The sequence below is a fragment of the Neurospora crassa genome, linkage group VII (genome assembly GCF_000182925.2).
Source record: "Neurospora crassa OR74A linkage group VII, whole genome shotgun sequence".
In the NCBI taxonomy this organism is placed as follows: Eukaryota; Fungi; Ascomycota; class Sordariomycetes; order Sordariales; family Sordariaceae; genus Neurospora; species Neurospora crassa.
The window spans coordinates 1,106,748-1,122,994 of NC_026507.1; the positions used below are offsets into that span (position 1 = coordinate 1,106,748).

The window sequence follows — 16,247 nt, forward strand, 5'->3', positions numbered from 1 at the left end:
TATGCTAGAACCGGAGTATACTGTTTAAGATGCGATTGAAGAAATGACGTGTATGAAATGGGAAAGGGGCGGTAGTATTGCGCCTTGGTAGTTGTTTGTCTCCTTTTCCTGTCCATGGCCAGATGGCAAAGAAACATATGGTTGGAACACAAAGCCACCCTCACCGCAGTTGTACAATGCTAACGGGAAACGTTCGGTTGTCATCAGGCTTGAAAGGAAGAGAAAGACGAGACCTGATACCCCATAGTGGACCAGTTCAAAAAAAAAGAGAAGAAACCAAACTACACTTCGACATATCATTCCAAAGCCAGGACTCCCGATGACGTTGTGGACGGATCGTTTCCAGAGCTTGAAATTCTCGTCATTTTGTCAAAGCGTCCAAAAAGCCCATCGCCTTCTTCACTGTGACGGGGAGAAAGAGGGAACCGGTGAAGCGAAAATAAAGTTGAGCCCCCCCCCCCCCCCCCCCCCAACCCTTACCCCTGAAACCCGCCAAACCAACGGCTGCCCGGTCGCTTCACACGCACCCATAACGCCCCTTTCAGGATTGGGTTTAGACCGCCCGCCCGGAAAACGTCTTTGCGCCTATGCATGGCATTGAAAAACGAAGAGCGCCATCGCGAAAGAGGCTGACACCGAGAACAGAGTGGCTTCCGAATGGTTGAGGTACTTTCATTGTTTGTCATTCCCGATGCCGTCTGTGTGACAAAGGTGCCACTCGTTTTGGGTATTAGGTGACATGTGATACGTGCGAACAATGTTTATGTTTCAGATCCTACTGTACCAAGGGAACGGTCAGTGACAGACAATGATGCTGTCCAGGGGGTTGGACGAGTCCATCTCTTGCTATCCAAGAACTAGAATAGCATGAAGGTTCTGCCAGCCGTACACCCTGGACTGAACTGCAGATCTGCGAATATCGCGATTCCGCTGAAACGGGACGGCAATTGTCGATCTCGCCATCCCCGAGTAACGGGGTGGTACGATACAGAGATACCGAGCAGCGCCAGTCTCGGTTTCGGATCCTCAAGATATCACCAACGAGGCCTGTAAAGGACAAGCCTGTAAAACAGCCTATGGCATTCCGTGAACATTCACGTGCAGCCCAGTGAACAGTGATGAATCACTTGGACGGTATCGCAAGGATTCCGTCGGTAGGTACGATGGAATCAATTTCTCTGGCCGGTTCTGCTCAGCATTAGCTAGGTACATTCGATGCCCAATCGATATGGTTCCGCTTGCCTTTGTTTTTTTTCCACGCTCGCGTGCTAATTCCTCAAAGGCAGCTCGCGGCTCGGCGTGGGCCCAAGCCAACCATCACTTATTCGTCGCCGAGTTAACAGCCGTTTATCCATTTGATTACGCCGCAAGATGCCCGTGGTAAATGAATTCCAGAGCAGGGCTGAGTCACGGGAACCAACTCCAGGCTCCCCAGCAGCCTCCAGAAACCCTCCTCTGTCGCTTCGCCTTGAACTTGTTGTTACTTCGTCGAGTAAACCCCGTACCGCGGAATTTTGCGTCTGCCAGATCTTGGGGAGTCGTTCTCGTTGTTGTTGTTGTTGTTGTTGTTGCTCCTGTCGTTATTCGCCCTTCTAGTAGCGATGTCTGGTCGAGTAATCCTTGGGACTAACCACCAAACCGCGTCCCTTCTTCGCGCCGCGGTAGACCGTCTCGATGATATCGATCAGTTCTTGTTTGTCTTCCAGTACCCATTTGATCTTGTTGTTGTCACCGGTGCCGAGATCAATCATCATGTGTTTATTTCGGAAGAAGCTGTGCAACCAAAGATTGTCAGTGACTGTCTCGCAACTCAAAATGGTGATCAGGCCGAAGTAGTACTTACAACATGAGGGTGCATTCGTCGTATAACTCGTACATCTGGTTGAAATCAGGAACCTTGTCAATATCGCAGAGGTAACTGGTGGTGTGGCGATGGGTCAGCAGGTGTTGATGGAAGAGTGGGATCGAGGCCGGAGGGAGACGTACATGACTGCAAAGTTCTTGACCTTGTCGGCGATGCGATAGAGTACTTCATCTTGGCGCATGCAGTCGGGGCTGTGATCGCGGCCGAAACGGATAACCACCACACGCTCGTCTTCGCTTAGAATGGCTTGGTCGACGTGCCAGCCGGTCTCGAGATGGGGAAGGACGATGGAGCCCATGGTGATTGTGGAAGTTGTTGAGCGAGATTCGGTGGTTCCGTGAACGATTACTATTGATATCAATGTCGGATATGGCGAAAATCAGAGGGCGAAATCCCGTAGAGGGTGTAAATGGTTGAACAAGAAATCGAATGTTGAGAGACGATGGATGATGATGATGTCGATTGCGACGCGACTGCGGTCGAAGCTCGTCGAAATTCCCCACTGCTACTTACACAACCTAACCTCTACGGCTGGCTTACATAATAAGCACCTTATCGATAAGACATCGAACTGGCCGGAACCAAGGGAGGACGGGCTTCCACTTGGCGTGCCGTGTGCAGCTGCGACTTTGGTTCACTCATCACCAACCTCGTCGTCGTCACCGTTCTACATAGTACTTTGTCTCTGGTTCATTCGTTTACTCTGACATAAAGTTTTATCACTCCCGCGAACTTAGTTGTACTTGTCCAAGTGCGGCAAGGTACACTTTAGTCACCCCTCCATCGAATTCCCCAATTACCCTTGGCAAAGTGTGGCTCGACGACCTTGCCTCCTGGCATCACGCACTCGCACGTTTTCTTGTTGCCATCAGGAGAAGACGGCACATCAAACCCAAACACCACTCCTCTTCTCGCCACCGACTTGATCATCTCCTTTTGTTGCGCCTTTCTGTCCCCCTCCGCTTTCTTCTGTCTGATTTCTTCCTTCATTTCCTCGCTTTCTGCCTTCCGCTCCGCCCGGCCCTTTTCTCCGCCCACGCTGCCGTTCACTTCGGAGACCTCTTGGGGAGGACGAATGCGCGTGCCGCTGCGGACAGCCAGACGAGCGACCTCATGGCCGCCCGTGGTGTACGGATGGGATTTGCCCTTGGGTAGCGGGGCTATCTCATCGTCAAAAGCTTTGTCGCCCAACTGCAGAGCATCAATCTGGATGCCGCCGATTGCCGAATCTCTACTCGATGGTCTGCCGGCTTTTGTTGAGGTTGACTGAGACTCTTCGTCTGTAGAGGTAATAGTGTCCTCGTCATTGGGCCCCACGCTTGTCAAGGCCCTCGACTTCCGGTTCTTCTTCCTCCCATACACCTTTTCGGCGTCCTTCTCCCTTCCGAAGACAATTGTCTCCACCTCTTCCAGCGTTACCACTCTTCCCTCTCCCTTCTTTGGCTTCACTCCACCATTCTTCCCCTTCTTCTTCCCGTCCGCTTGGCCATCGGCAAGTTGCTCCATACCGTCCACCATCTGCCCCTGCAACAACTTGACGTACGTCTCCTCGATCTGCCTTTCCTGCTCTTTTATGTCCCGCTTCTTGTGTTGGGACTCACTGCGACATCTCGACGTGCAGAACCTGCTGACTTCCTGTTGCTGGAGTTGGCCTGGCTTCTCGTCTTCCTTGTCCTGGTCTTTACCGCCACGCTTGAATCCCTTGCTTTTGCCTGCTCCCTGCTTCTGGCTTGCAGCAGTTGACGCGGGAGCTCCAGTGGTGCCAAAGGTGCGCTTGGGGTCAATGAGCTTGCCGCAGCCTTTGCAGTACGGCTCTTCGGGATTGTTTTGGAACTGTGAGAGGAGGTAGTATGGGGGCGGGATGGCATCCGACTTGGTCGGGCGGGAAAAGGAGGATGCCCAGGCCATGATACCTCTACTGCCTGGCTGTAGTGTGGAGGGAAAATTGGACGGTGAGTCAACGTTCGAGGCTGCTAACCGAAATCTCTATTAGATGTTTGAAGCTTTCCCAAAAATGATGTGGCGATGTAAAACAGACGGAGTTTGATGGATGGAGGAATTGAGAAGTCGATGAGCAAAGTACTTGTGCTTGTTGGTGGTTGTGTTTGTTGCGGCGGAAATGGGGGATCTGCAGGACCACAAAGGCAAATACGTCATCGGCATCATCAGGGTCCAAGAGTCCGACCACGACCATCGCAAGGGTCCTATCCGCATTTTCCTCAACACCATCGACCTCTATTTTGCTTTATACTCTAAATCGATACTAACAAACACAGACAAAAACGCCAGTAGCACCACTCGCTAGTTCTAAGCATTCACCATGGCCATATAATCCACCGTCGGCTCCAATCCTTCAAGTTGCACCTTCACGTTACCTACCACTTGCCTCATTCCGGCGGCGGCACTCTCCTTCCAAACATCTTTCAACTTGACCGCCATCTCCACCGTCAACTTCAGCTTGGGCACCTGGTTCGGCCTCAAAATCGCCGTCATCGTCTGCGCCCACTTCCACGGCTCCTCCACCCCTCCCGGTTGACCATTAAAGTACTCCCACCCTGCGACCCCCCCAATTTGCCCATACACGTCCCTCAAAGTCTTGATTGAGTTCGCCAGCGTGCCAGCAGTCACGAACCCTCCGCCGTTATTCGGGTTCGTCAGCTGCCCGATGACTATCTTGGTAGGCGACAGCGCCCCGCGCATGTCTCGTTGTGCGTTGTCGGTGATGATCTGATGAAACTGGTTCGGGTTCCCCGCGTCGCCAAACCCAGAGTAGAACTGGCAGTTATAGAAGGCTACTTCCTTGCCGGCGCCGCTCGGCGCCAGCATCAGCTTGCGATAATCGAACCCGCTGAGGTTCCAGCCGCCCATGGTCAGCGCGCTGGCAACGGGGGCGAGGGTGATGATGAAGTCCTTCCCGAAGTCGGCGCGGAGCCGAAGGATGAGCCGCTCGATGCCACCCTGGCTCATCGGCTGCTCAACGTCAATGTCGAGCCCTTGGAGGCCGTAGCGCTTGATGGTCTCGTGGAGTTGGCCGTAATATCGGTTGAAAACGGTCTCGTTGGCTGAGTCGAGCGTGTCTGGGGTGAAAGATCCAGCAGCGGCTCCGCCAATCATGCCCATGATTTTGACGCCGGCATAGCCAAGGATTTGGGTCTCTTGCCAGAGGGTGCCGTAACGCGGGTCGGTTGGCTGGTGGTCATTAAGCGTGATGTTCCCGTCTTTCTGGATATGCAGGGAGCAAACGATGAGATGCGTGAGAGCAATGTTCTTTTCGGTGACGAGTGGAAGCATGGAGATGGGCTTGCCCGACTCGTCGTGTGTGGTCTGAAAGTAGATGATGAGGCGAGGTATTTCGGTGCGGATGATAACGTCTGTCGTGTTTCCCTGGCCATAGGCAAATGTGGCCCGAGGGGATAGAGTATGCCCATTGATATGGGTACGAATCTGAAGAGGATTGGCAGCTGTGACAATGATGGGTGTAAGGATGGCCATCAAGGCAGTAGCCGCACGGAAAATCGTGGACCTCATGGTAGCAGTAGGTCGTCTATTACTACTGATGCTTCCTGTAGGGTTGATGATGGAGGCATTGAACGAGAGGATTGGGGGGTTTCACGCCTTATCAACGACGTGAATCCTTCCCAGACACGACACGCACCAATCAGTTGGAAAGGTATGGCGACTTGAAGGACTCTGTTAACGGACTTCCCAGATAATTGGGCTCCGGAATGACGGTTTTGCTGGCATCGCGAATCGTTAGCAAGATACCATTCCCTTGACCACGGAGCAAAGCCAGGCAAATCGCAAAGCTCATTTTCGTCAAGAACTTTGTCTCAACTCCCGAACAAACAATTTTGTTTACACAGAAACACTCACCAGGGACGCGCACGATGATTTAGGTGGTTCGCGATGGCACTCGTGATCAAGAATGAAGAAGTCTTTTCGCCCATTCCCTCGCCAGCTTGGCAGGTTCCGAGACACAACAAATCGCGGTTCTCGGACCGAAAGGAGAGTCCCCAAAGTGATGAACTACCGAAAAGACTCGGGACGTTGATTTTCCAACTTCCAGAGAAATCAGGCATGGTCTGTAAGTATGCTGCCCGAATATATGCATTTTATGCCCTCGAAAAGACGTGGGGGAGACGTGTTGCCACCCCGAGGCCAGTAGATTCGATTCTTCTGATGTCTTGCCATTTCATCGACCTGACATTTTGAGACATTCCATTCACCATCTTGTATACACTTTCTGGCGTGTGTGAATGTTGCAATATGCTTAGAGATTATGACAGATTTCCCTGGAAGTAGAAGTTGTAAAATCAACGCCCCAAGTCATAAGTGGTAGATCTGGTTCACCAAGAGTGACAATTCGCACAAATCAAGCATACAGCCCCCCCCACATTTTGTTCCTTTACAGGATTAGCACATTGGCGGTTAGGTGTCTCAGCCAGAATCCAAGGTCGACGTTAACGCGATTGGGCCAGGACCTTGGAACTGCGTAGTATGGATTACCTAGTGCTGAATCAAGCAGGAAGCAAGCGCTGAAAGCAAAAACGCTTGACATCATCACATGATCCTCGAAATCGACAAAAACGAAGAACGGCTTACGAAATCATTTACCATTCTGCCATTCCGAGGAACTTCGCTTTGATCTGCGCCTTCAGGGTTGTGGTTCTGTCTGCGAAATGCAGCCATGCCTGGATCTTCAGGAACTGGGGTCAGGAGGGGATCCGACTATGTGCTCTTCTGCTGCGGACGAGGTTGATGTCCTCGCACTTGAAAAAGTTGGTTTGGCCTCTGCAGTATCGCTTCGACTTGATTGCTCTTACCTTTGTCAGAAACCAAGCTGCAGTATACATCACACTTCCCGACAGGAATCAGCAGTATTAAACAGGATCGATGCGCTGCCTCAAAACCTACAGTACCTCCTCGTCAAATTTCTAAGCATGGAACCGTGCCGCTCCATCAACGAGAGCGAGAAAGCACCAGCCTTGCGGTTCCCATTGGAGGCAGCAAGCGACAGACCTTAGCTTCCAGCTTTTACCTTGAGTTGGACACACACAACGTGAAAGTGCGCAGGCTACACAGCCTTTCAAGGTCGCATCTTCAGACTTCAGACATCGACCATGCGTTATTTCATGTGATTGCGCTGGTTTCGACATATCCCCTCCAGTTGAATCCAACCGATACTCTGCGCGACTTGGATTTACAATCAACCTACTGTCCGAACTCTCCCGAGCCGACATGAGGATCAAGCTGCGGCCACTGCCACAAAAGCTGGCAGGACTCAGGCCAATACCCCATGGGTGAGCAGAAGCGTGATGATGTGTAGCGCAGGAGTTCCGACGGCGGCCGGTCAAAGCCTCTTTCCGACTTGGTGGATATGAGGTATAAAGTGAAGCATCCGTCGACCATTTCTGAGAGATATCCTGACTGCAGAGAATATTGCTCATCACACATCGCAGAGTCAACCGTATCAACAGAGTCATCACCAACTTCTTCCGTTCCACTGGGACTGCCCAGAGTACCCTACCATTTGAACCTTGGCCTTCAGATGAGCTTACTATTCCACCAGCCATACCAGCTCATTTATCTCGACTTTCGAGGTTCATACACTTTTCCGTGCCTTGGACCATAGACGGTCCCTACACTCGATTCCTTATCGTCTTTCACCTACTGTATCCCAATTAGAAACCGGCAACATCATTCAACATGGACGCTCTCGCATCTCAACCACCGGTGTGCTCTTCGACCACCAGATTGCCAGAAAGTCAACAACAGCAGCTTAAAGTGGCCATAATCGGCGGCGGCATCTGTGGCGTCGCTCTCGCAGTCGGCCTCTTAGGATCCAGGCACATAGACTTCCACATTTACGAGAAGATGGCTATCTACCGTGACGTGGGGGCTGGTCTGTCCCTCCACAGGAACGCCCTTGCCGCGATGCATCTCATTGATCCGGAGCTCATCAAGGCCTATCAGAAGAAAGCCGTCAAAATCGGCCAGGAGGATCAGGAGATGGCAACCGAAGTCATCCTAGCAGCGGGGAGACACAGCGGCCGCAAGGTTGGCGAGCTCGGTCGTGCCAGGGGACGCAAGTCCGTCAGCCGCGCTGACCTTTTAGATGGCTTCCTTGAGCAGGTGCCCAAGGAGCACATCAGCTTCGGCAAGCAAGTTGTGAGGGTCTGGGAAACTCACCCTGGAACCGAAAGATCTAGTACAGACTCGGTCGCCCCCTATTCTGAGGATTCTGCCGAGTATGACCACCCCATCCACATTGAATTTGCGGATGGCACCCGCGCGCATGCCGACGTCCTCATCGGCTGTGACGGAATACACTCAATTGTGCGGTCTTATATCCTGGGCGAAGATCATCCAGCCACAAAGCCCAAGAACCACGATGGATGGAAGATCTATCGCACTCTCATTCCTACACAGGTGGCTATTGAGCAATGGGGGATTGACAAGAAGTTGACCCAAACTGTACCCATCCTTCTCGGCCCCAACGGCCACATCAACATGATCCCCATGAAGAAGGGCCAAATGCTCAGTGCCGGAGTAGCCGTTCGCGGCGCTGCTCAACTAAACGCCGCTTTCGGCCCCTCCACCGTCCCGGTCTCCGCTCCTGTCCCCCCTTCAACTGCCCCTCTCAGCCCCCCTGATTCTGAGAGCGGCATCGTGCCGTGGGTGTGGTATGCGGCTCTTCACAACACCACCATCGGTGATTTCATCACTCACCATACACGTCCATCCAGTCACGAGAATTCACCCCAAGCACATCCCGTCTATCAGCCCCAACCTTCCAACTCTCTTCCGGGACAGGGCATACCAGTGACCAAACCCTACCTCTATCGAGACTACACACGCGAGGCTCAAAAGATTGTCCGTATGGTTGCCGCCGACACGTCGGCTTCCTGGGCCGTTGGCGACCACGACCATGCTCCCTACTTCGCTCGCGGCTGCGTGGCCATGGCTGGCGACGCGGCTCACGCTGCGCTTCCCTTTGCCGGCAACGGGGCAGCACAGGCACTGGAGGACGCAGCCGTCCTGGCACATCTGTTTAGGACGTACGTCCGCACCCCCGAGATGGCCGAGACGGCGCTGTGGGCGTACCAGAGGGTGCGGATGGCGCGGTCACAGAGGGTGGTGGAGATGGCACGCGAGTACGGGCGGGTGTACTCGTTCAATCCGATCCGGTATAGGGGGCAGTGGGTCAAGCTGCATGAGAAGCCGGAGGTCATGATGCAGTGGTTCCGGCAGCAGGCGGCTTACACAAACGAGCATGATGTCGCCTTCCAAAACAAGTGGGCGGGGCAAATGTTTGTGATGGAATCAACACGGAAGAAGGAGGCGAGGAAGCAAAGTGAGGGGGCGGAGGGCAGTTCAACGGATACGCATCCGAAGACGAAGACGGGTGAGGTTAAGAGTGAGGAGATAAGCAATGTGCGGACTATGGGGGAGGGCACGTCGCCGAGGTCGACTTGGGTGTCGCTGGTTGCGCTCAGAGGAAGGGAGCAGGGGGGGAGAGTGGAGGGAAGGGAAGCGGCAGTTATGGATGGGGAAGATGGGGAGCGTGTGGAACGGGACGAGGCAATTGATGATGATGATACACACGATGTGGAAAGTGTGACAAGCCTCGGACGAGACAGCGATTATGACTTCTTTGATGATTTCTCGGATGATGCGGACGACGAGATGGAAGATGAAGATGAAGATGGCCCGGGTTTTTGGTGATGGCAAGAATATGAAGAAGACGGAAAGACTGATGAAACAACAAGGCGAAGCATTGAAACTCGGGTTATTCGTTATTTTGGATACTTGCCGGAAGAGGATAACCGGGGAAAGGGCAACAAATTGGTTAGTAGTACAAGAAGGAAGAAGCTGGAGGATATCAAGTTCAGAATGTTCATGGATGTCAAATTAATCAACATTTGTCGATATAATCCGCGGACAAATAGAAATACGAGATGGCTTTTGTTTGTCAGCAAAAATGGTGGTTCAGTGTCATAAACTCGGGGCGTGATATGAAGTCATTCCCGGCGCCGGGTTTCGAGGCTTTTGCTGATCCATGTCTTTCTTTGGTGGCAGATATCCCACTAGCAGACACTCTGGCAATTTGGCAGTATTTCTGTTAAGAAGTCATGTTAGTCGGTCGGTGCCCACTCCGCCAAGACAGATACATGCGTAGAGCAGCTTTAGGCCGGCACCAAGCTCAAGGCGGAACCTCTCGTGACCCGGTACGAGACATCATGAAGTTCCTGGTCGCTCCATCTCTGCTGAATTTCGAGAAGAAAGTGTCTACTGTGTAGTAAAGAGAATCTCTGGCCAGACCTTTCAAAAATCATGGTCATGAGATATTGTACGCTGAGAAATCATCTTGACGGAACCCCCCACTGTCGATCGTGACATGCAGTAGTACAAGTTTCCACTTTATGGACGGAATAAGCGCCCCCGGATCCCGCTACCCCGCAAAAAGCAAAAAGGGTAAGCAGATCAATAAACCATATCCAGACATCGTGAGGGTGAGGGTAGGAAACTAAAGGACAGACACCTGGCAGTATTGGAGGCGCTGACGGACATACAAACGGAGGAAGCCGAGGCGACGACGCGGATCAAAGGATTGCCACCTTCAGTCAGGATTGACAAGTTCAGCTTCCCGTTGAAGTCATTTCCGTTCACGCGAAACCACAAGACAAAAGTGAGGGGTCACCACTAAGGGACTGGGGCCAAGACTGTCCAGCAGGACCTCTGACCACTGCAGAGTAGGTGAGGGGGTGGTGAACCCTTGTGTGGCTGCACTCCCGTCCGGCTAGTCTAGGTCTTCCTCCACCTCCACCCGCGTATTTGGGGAACCGGATTGACACGACCTGAGCGGGGGTACGGTGGCCCAAGTGTGCGTTAGGCCGTTTATCCAAAAGTTCAGAAAAAAAATGTCCGTACCGGCTGCAGGTAATAGGTACGCGCCCGGGCGCGTCAACATAAATTCACTTTAGCAATTAACCCTATTTCACCTTCTATGTAACCCCGTATTCTCGTATAGCAAGATATACTTTAATACCTTCCCTATAATAATTATACTACTAAAAGTTAATATCTATAACCAATATATATTAATTAGTAAGCATATATATATAAAATATCCGTATATAATATATATTAATTTTATACTAATATAACGTATAATAATGATAGCTAACAATAATTATAATAACGATAGCCTCCTTATAGCTGAATTACGCCTATTTATTTTTAAAGGCAATTCGTTTACCGATAATATATTAAATACGTACAAGATAGAGGATAACAATATAAAATAGGATAACGTTATTATTATTCGTTTTGCAATTAAAAAGTTTTTTGATTGCAATATTAACGAAGTATATAAGATTTTATCTTAGTATAAGGTATAATACCCCTATTAAAGTTGGTTAATAAAAATCGGAGGTAGTTAATCCTAATTAATAACTATAAATTATTAAGCGCGCTATTTCCTTTAAAACGTTCTAAATTAAGAGTAGTTAAGAAACTTCGAAATTGAAGTAGGATTATTATAAGCACTTCGTAAACTTAACTCACTATTTATTTTTATTCTATACAAATAAAAAAGCTATTTACAATAAATATAAGAAGAATAGTAACTATAGCCCCTTTTCTAAATATATTATTATTGGTACTAAAACTACGGAACGTACCTATATAAATTGTTTTTATAAGGGTAAAAATACTAATTATACCCTTCGTAAAAATATATAATATAATTTTTTTATATATAATAATAATGATTTACTAATTCTTTATTAGGCTATAAGAAGAAGATAGCGAAGAAGAACGAGGAAATTGTTCCTTTTTCGGTTAATACTATTCGTAGTTGCAAGGTTCGCAATCTAGAGAGGGTTTTGGTTTGGATTCGGGCTGAAATTATCAAACATAAGTCTAATATATAGTAAATATTAAATTTCTACTAGGAATTACCTATATATAATATAGGTTTCAACGTTTAAATTATAATTTACGTTGATAATTCAAAATTCAAATTGAATTTTATATTAAAAATTCTCTACATATTATACCCGTATAAAAACTTTAAAAGAATTATTCTTTATAAATAAAATATAAAAGAATTATATACACTATAAAGAAAGTAATAAAGTATAAAGTTAATATAAAAGAAAAATAATTTCTTTTTATATAATTATAATAAAGATTTTTATAAAGTAAAGGGTAATATATATATATATATTAATATAGTATAATTTTCGAGAAAAACAATAAATATATAAAAAGAATTATAGTTTGTAAATAGTATAGTAATTAAAAATCGTTTATAATATTATAAATAAAAGGGAATTGAAAAGGAAAGAAGGATTCTACTTATTTACTTATATATAATAAATATAATATATAATAAAGTTAGGAAGTAAGTTATAAAGAAAATAAAATATATTATTTAATTAATTAAAATAGGTATAGTAAATTATAATAAAATACTTATAATAGTCTTATTAATTTATATTAATATAACTATATTCAATTAGAATATAGTAGGGTAGAATAATTTAAGAAAATGCTCTATTAGTACATAATATATATATATATATTATTTAACTTATTAAAATTCAAATATTATTATATTAAAAATTCTTAATAAGAATTTATTATTTGGGGTATTAAAAGAAAATAATAATAATTATTATATAATATTAAATATAAAATACTTTACTATTAGAAAATATTTATATATTTTTAGAAATTCCAATATATATATATATACATATTTATATATTATTACTTAAGTTAATTTCTTTTTATTATATTATCTATAGAGAATAAAATAATCGTTTAAATTATTAATAAAGTTTTTAAAAAAGTATAAAAAGTTATTAATTTAAGAAAATAGAATATTATTTAAAGCTTACTATTTATAATAATTACAATTTATATCTTGTAAGTCTTTATTATTATTTCCTTTATACTTGGAATTTTAAAAAAAAGGGAAATAAATTAAATTATTAATAGAATTAGTTAATAAAAGGATATAAAATAAGGGAATGAAATAGAGAAAGTTTGTTTATATATTTAAAAAGTATATATATATACTATAGTATAAGTATTTAAGTTAAATACGTTTATATATATACTATATTTTATATAGTATAATATTACACTAAACTTTACTTAAGTAAGTAAAACCTTGTATTTATATAAAATTAACAATTCTTTTAAAAAGAGTGTAAATGAAAATATAAATAAAATAATAATATTTGAATATTTTTACATTTATTTGATATTATAAAGTTTATTTATATATATTATATTCTTCTATAGAAGATAATAGTAATATTTAAATATATAAAATATTTCCTTCTAATTATAATATTTAAAACTGTTTTAAATAGTTAATAATATATATTTTTAAGTTATTTAGATAATATTAATATAAATCTATAAAGATTAAATAACAAATATTAAACTTATTTAAAATATATAAGAAGGTGAACTTTTATATTTATATTATTAAATTTAATAAAATACTAATATAACTAACTATATATAAATGATGTACTTTATAAAGTATATATATAAGTTACTATAATTAGAACTAATATTATAAAACGTTTATATATAATAAGTAGGTTATAGTAATAATTAAATAAATAAATTTTATAATAAAATAAAGAGTTTTTATAAAACGCGCTCTTTAAATAAACTATCAACTATTAAATTGCTTTTAAATATTATTATACTATTATTCAAAAATACTCTAATTATTTATAATATATATATATATATACCGTCTTACTTTTTATAATATAAATATTTTAAACTTTAATATTTAAAAATAAATATAATAGTATATAATTTATTAATTCTTAAAAAATAGTTTTAGTTATATATTAAACTTACTATTTGTAATACTATTTTAACTATTCGTTTTCCAATTTTTAAATATTGAAATATTTAGGTTTGTTATTTAATATTTCTTTTTTAGTTTAAATTTTCTTAAACTTATTAAAAATAAATTTTATTTTAAATAGAAATATAAAATGGAAATATATATAATAAATAAACTAATACATTTTTATTTATTTATCTATATATATTAAATAATATAAAAAATAATTAAAAGATAAAGAATTTTAGAAATACTTAATATATAAATAAAAGTAATAATAATAAAGAAATTTAAAGAATATTTAAATTTTATTATTAATATTACTAAAATATAATATTAATATAAGTAAATAGAAATATAATAATAAAGAAAAAAAATTTTCTAATTACTAAATTAAAAATTATACTACTAATAGCAATAGTATGTTTAGAGGCTGCTGTACGTTAGTATTAAATACGCGGTCCAACTACGTAATAATCCGTCCGTCCGTCTACTAGTATTTAAAGTTGCGATTAATTGACTCCGATTGATATTAATTCTTTCCGATATTGTCCTACTAAGTAAAGTACTTTCAGATACTTATTTACTATCCCCAACTATTAATTACTATATTTTATTAAATTTCGAAACGTACTACTAAGTTAATAATTAAAATGACCTTATCTTTTATAATATTCTCCGAATGCTGCTCCGAAATAAGTATTTACTATTTGAAATACCTAGAGTAATATTTATAATAGATTGAATATATTAAGTATAGATAACAATTGGTAGTGAAACCTTTTAATACGCCCGAGACCATATACATTATCGAACTAGATACTCCGATTGCGAATTTTACCCGTTTTATTACTTTAATTTAAAATAATACTAAAGTTATACCCTACTAAGCCTATACCTAGAAGAAGGCTCTCCGTATTTATATTATATATATCTTAATAGGTATAGAGAAGAATACTTTAAACGAAACGATAAATATTACTAAAGTTCAAAATTAATACACTAAAGAATTTATTAAAAAGAAGCTATCGTAGAATATTCGCCTTATTAGTTTTAATTAGTAAATAAAATACTATAAGTACACTCGAAGTAATTTAAGTCCTAAGGTTAATAATAAAACTCTAAATAACTTTATTTATATTTATACTAAATCTTAAGTTATAAATAAAGGTCCTTTTCCCAATTATTTAGCGTTTATTTAATACTTAGGTAAAAAGTATATATTTAGTAAGAATATATTAAAGGAGGCTAAATTTAAATTATTCGAATTTATAAGTACCGACCAATTTGCAATTAAAATTAGAATTAAGTTTATAGATTTGTATATAGACGTATCTCTACCTATTAATTTTAAAAATTTTAGGAGCGAGATTGAGGTGGGAAAACCGAAGTATAATTAATAGTTAATAATTATATTCGTTTAAATTATTTTAGAAATAGGTAATACTAATAATAAATTTAAAATACTAAAATATTTATATAAGTAAGGAGTATCGTTAATTAATAGGAATTCCGTTCTTTCCCTAGTAGTTAAGAGAGTATTGGTAGCGAAAATTATTATTAAATAAGAATTTAGTATTTAAAAGGAGTATTAGAGGAAAAAGAAGCCGGATAGCGAGAGTAGGGAGGAATTACCTATTAAGGGGGGTAGAGGAATTCGAAGGAATAGACTTCTAATTAAATAAAAATTAGGAACCGAAGTAGAATTTAATATATTATAAACGCCCTTAATTGTAATTTAACATTAAATTAAATATAGGGTAACTATTAATCGAAAGGTAAATATATAGAAAGAAGCTATTTTGAAAGTAACTATTAAAATTAAAGAAGCTCCGCCCTCTTTTTAAATAGAGGTTAGCATATAAGAGGAAAGTAATACGGAGAACGATATATAAAGTAAAATTAATAGGGTTAATTATATATTAAGTAATAATATATTATTTAATAAGGGTAAAAGTATATTAAATAAGGGGGCGTTTAATAGGAGGGAATTTATAAATTTAACTAATATTAAGGAGATTCCAGTACGTTTTACAATTAAAGAAGATAGATTACAATTAATTAACTCCAATTACTCTACTTCGGCCTTTATAGTCGTTACTCCTCTTCCTATATTATTAATTCGGAGTTATAGGCGATAATTCTATATATTAATAATTCTCGATTAATAATAGTTTAGAATTAGTTTTGTAATTTTAAAACCGAAATTTATTATTAAATTATTTTATATTTTATATTTTTAAACTTTTTTTTCTCTTTATAATTTTTATATTTAAATATATAGAATTTATTTATATATCCTTTCTAACTTTACTAAGTACCTTACATTATAATTATATTTAAATATAATAATTTATAATTGTATATAGTATAGTAATTAATATTACAATAGGAAAAATTATATTAACTATATTTAATTATAGTCAATTGCCTCCAATCGTAAAACTACTTTTATTAATATATATTATTATTTTTAATATCCTCTAGGCCGTAATCTAA

At 41.4% G+C, this 16,247-nt stretch overlaps 4 protein-coding genes across 5 annotated transcripts; 1 reads left to right on the forward strand and 3 right to left on the reverse strand.

Moving 5' to 3' along the window:
* Positions 1 to 12: 12 nt before the first annotated feature.
* NCU08395 lies at positions 13 to 2,342 on the reverse strand. 2 transcript variants are annotated; one of them, XM_011396975.1, is made up of 4 exons: positions 1,987 to 2,342; positions 1,844 to 1,918; positions 1,243 to 1,773; positions 13 to 1,188 (listed from the first exon to the last, which is right to left on the reverse strand). In XM_011396975.1, the coding sequence occupies exons 1-3, from the start codon at positions 2,160 to 2,162 to the stop codon at positions 1,593 to 1,595; spliced, it is 432 nt and encodes a 143-aa protein (XP_011395277.1). In that variant the 5' UTR covers positions 2,163 to 2,342; the 3' UTR covers positions 13 to 1,188; positions 1,243 to 1,592. The 2 variants fall into 2 exon arrangements, with proteins under 2 accessions (XP_011395277.1, XP_011395278.1); XM_011396976.1 differs by having other exon boundaries at positions 1,147 to 1,773; positions 1,987 to 2,318.
* Positions 2,343 to 2,632: 290 nt separating this feature from the next.
* On the reverse strand, positions 2,633 to 3,782 carry NCU12034 (hypothetical protein; the record flags this gene model as incomplete). Its single annotated transcript, XM_011397026.1, has 1 exon — positions 2,633 to 3,782. The coding sequence occupies exon 1, from the start codon at positions 3,770 to 3,772 to the stop codon at positions 2,633 to 2,635; it is 1,140 nt and encodes a 379-aa protein (XP_011395328.1). The 5' UTR covers positions 3,773 to 3,782.
* Positions 3,783 to 4,171: 389 nt separating this feature from the next.
* Positions 4,172 to 5,905, reverse strand: NCU12033 (class III chitinase; the record flags this gene model as incomplete). The annotated part of the gene is made up of 2 exons (XM_011397025.1): positions 5,738 to 5,905; positions 4,172 to 5,601 (listed from the first exon to the last, which is right to left on the reverse strand). The coding sequence occupies exon 2, from the start codon at positions 5,390 to 5,392 to the stop codon at positions 4,172 to 4,174; it is 1,221 nt and encodes a 406-aa protein (XP_011395327.1). The 5' UTR covers positions 5,393 to 5,601; positions 5,738 to 5,905.
* Positions 5,906 to 6,843: 938 nt separating this feature from the next.
* Positions 6,844 to 9,841, forward strand: NCU08393 (hypothetical protein). Its single transcript, XM_958139.2, has one exon. The coding sequence runs from the start codon at positions 7,571 to 7,573 to the stop codon at positions 9,587 to 9,589; it is 2,019 nt and encodes a 672-aa protein (XP_963232.1). The 5' UTR covers positions 6,844 to 7,570; the 3' UTR covers positions 9,590 to 9,841.
* Positions 9,842 to 16,247: the final 6,406 nt, after the last annotated feature.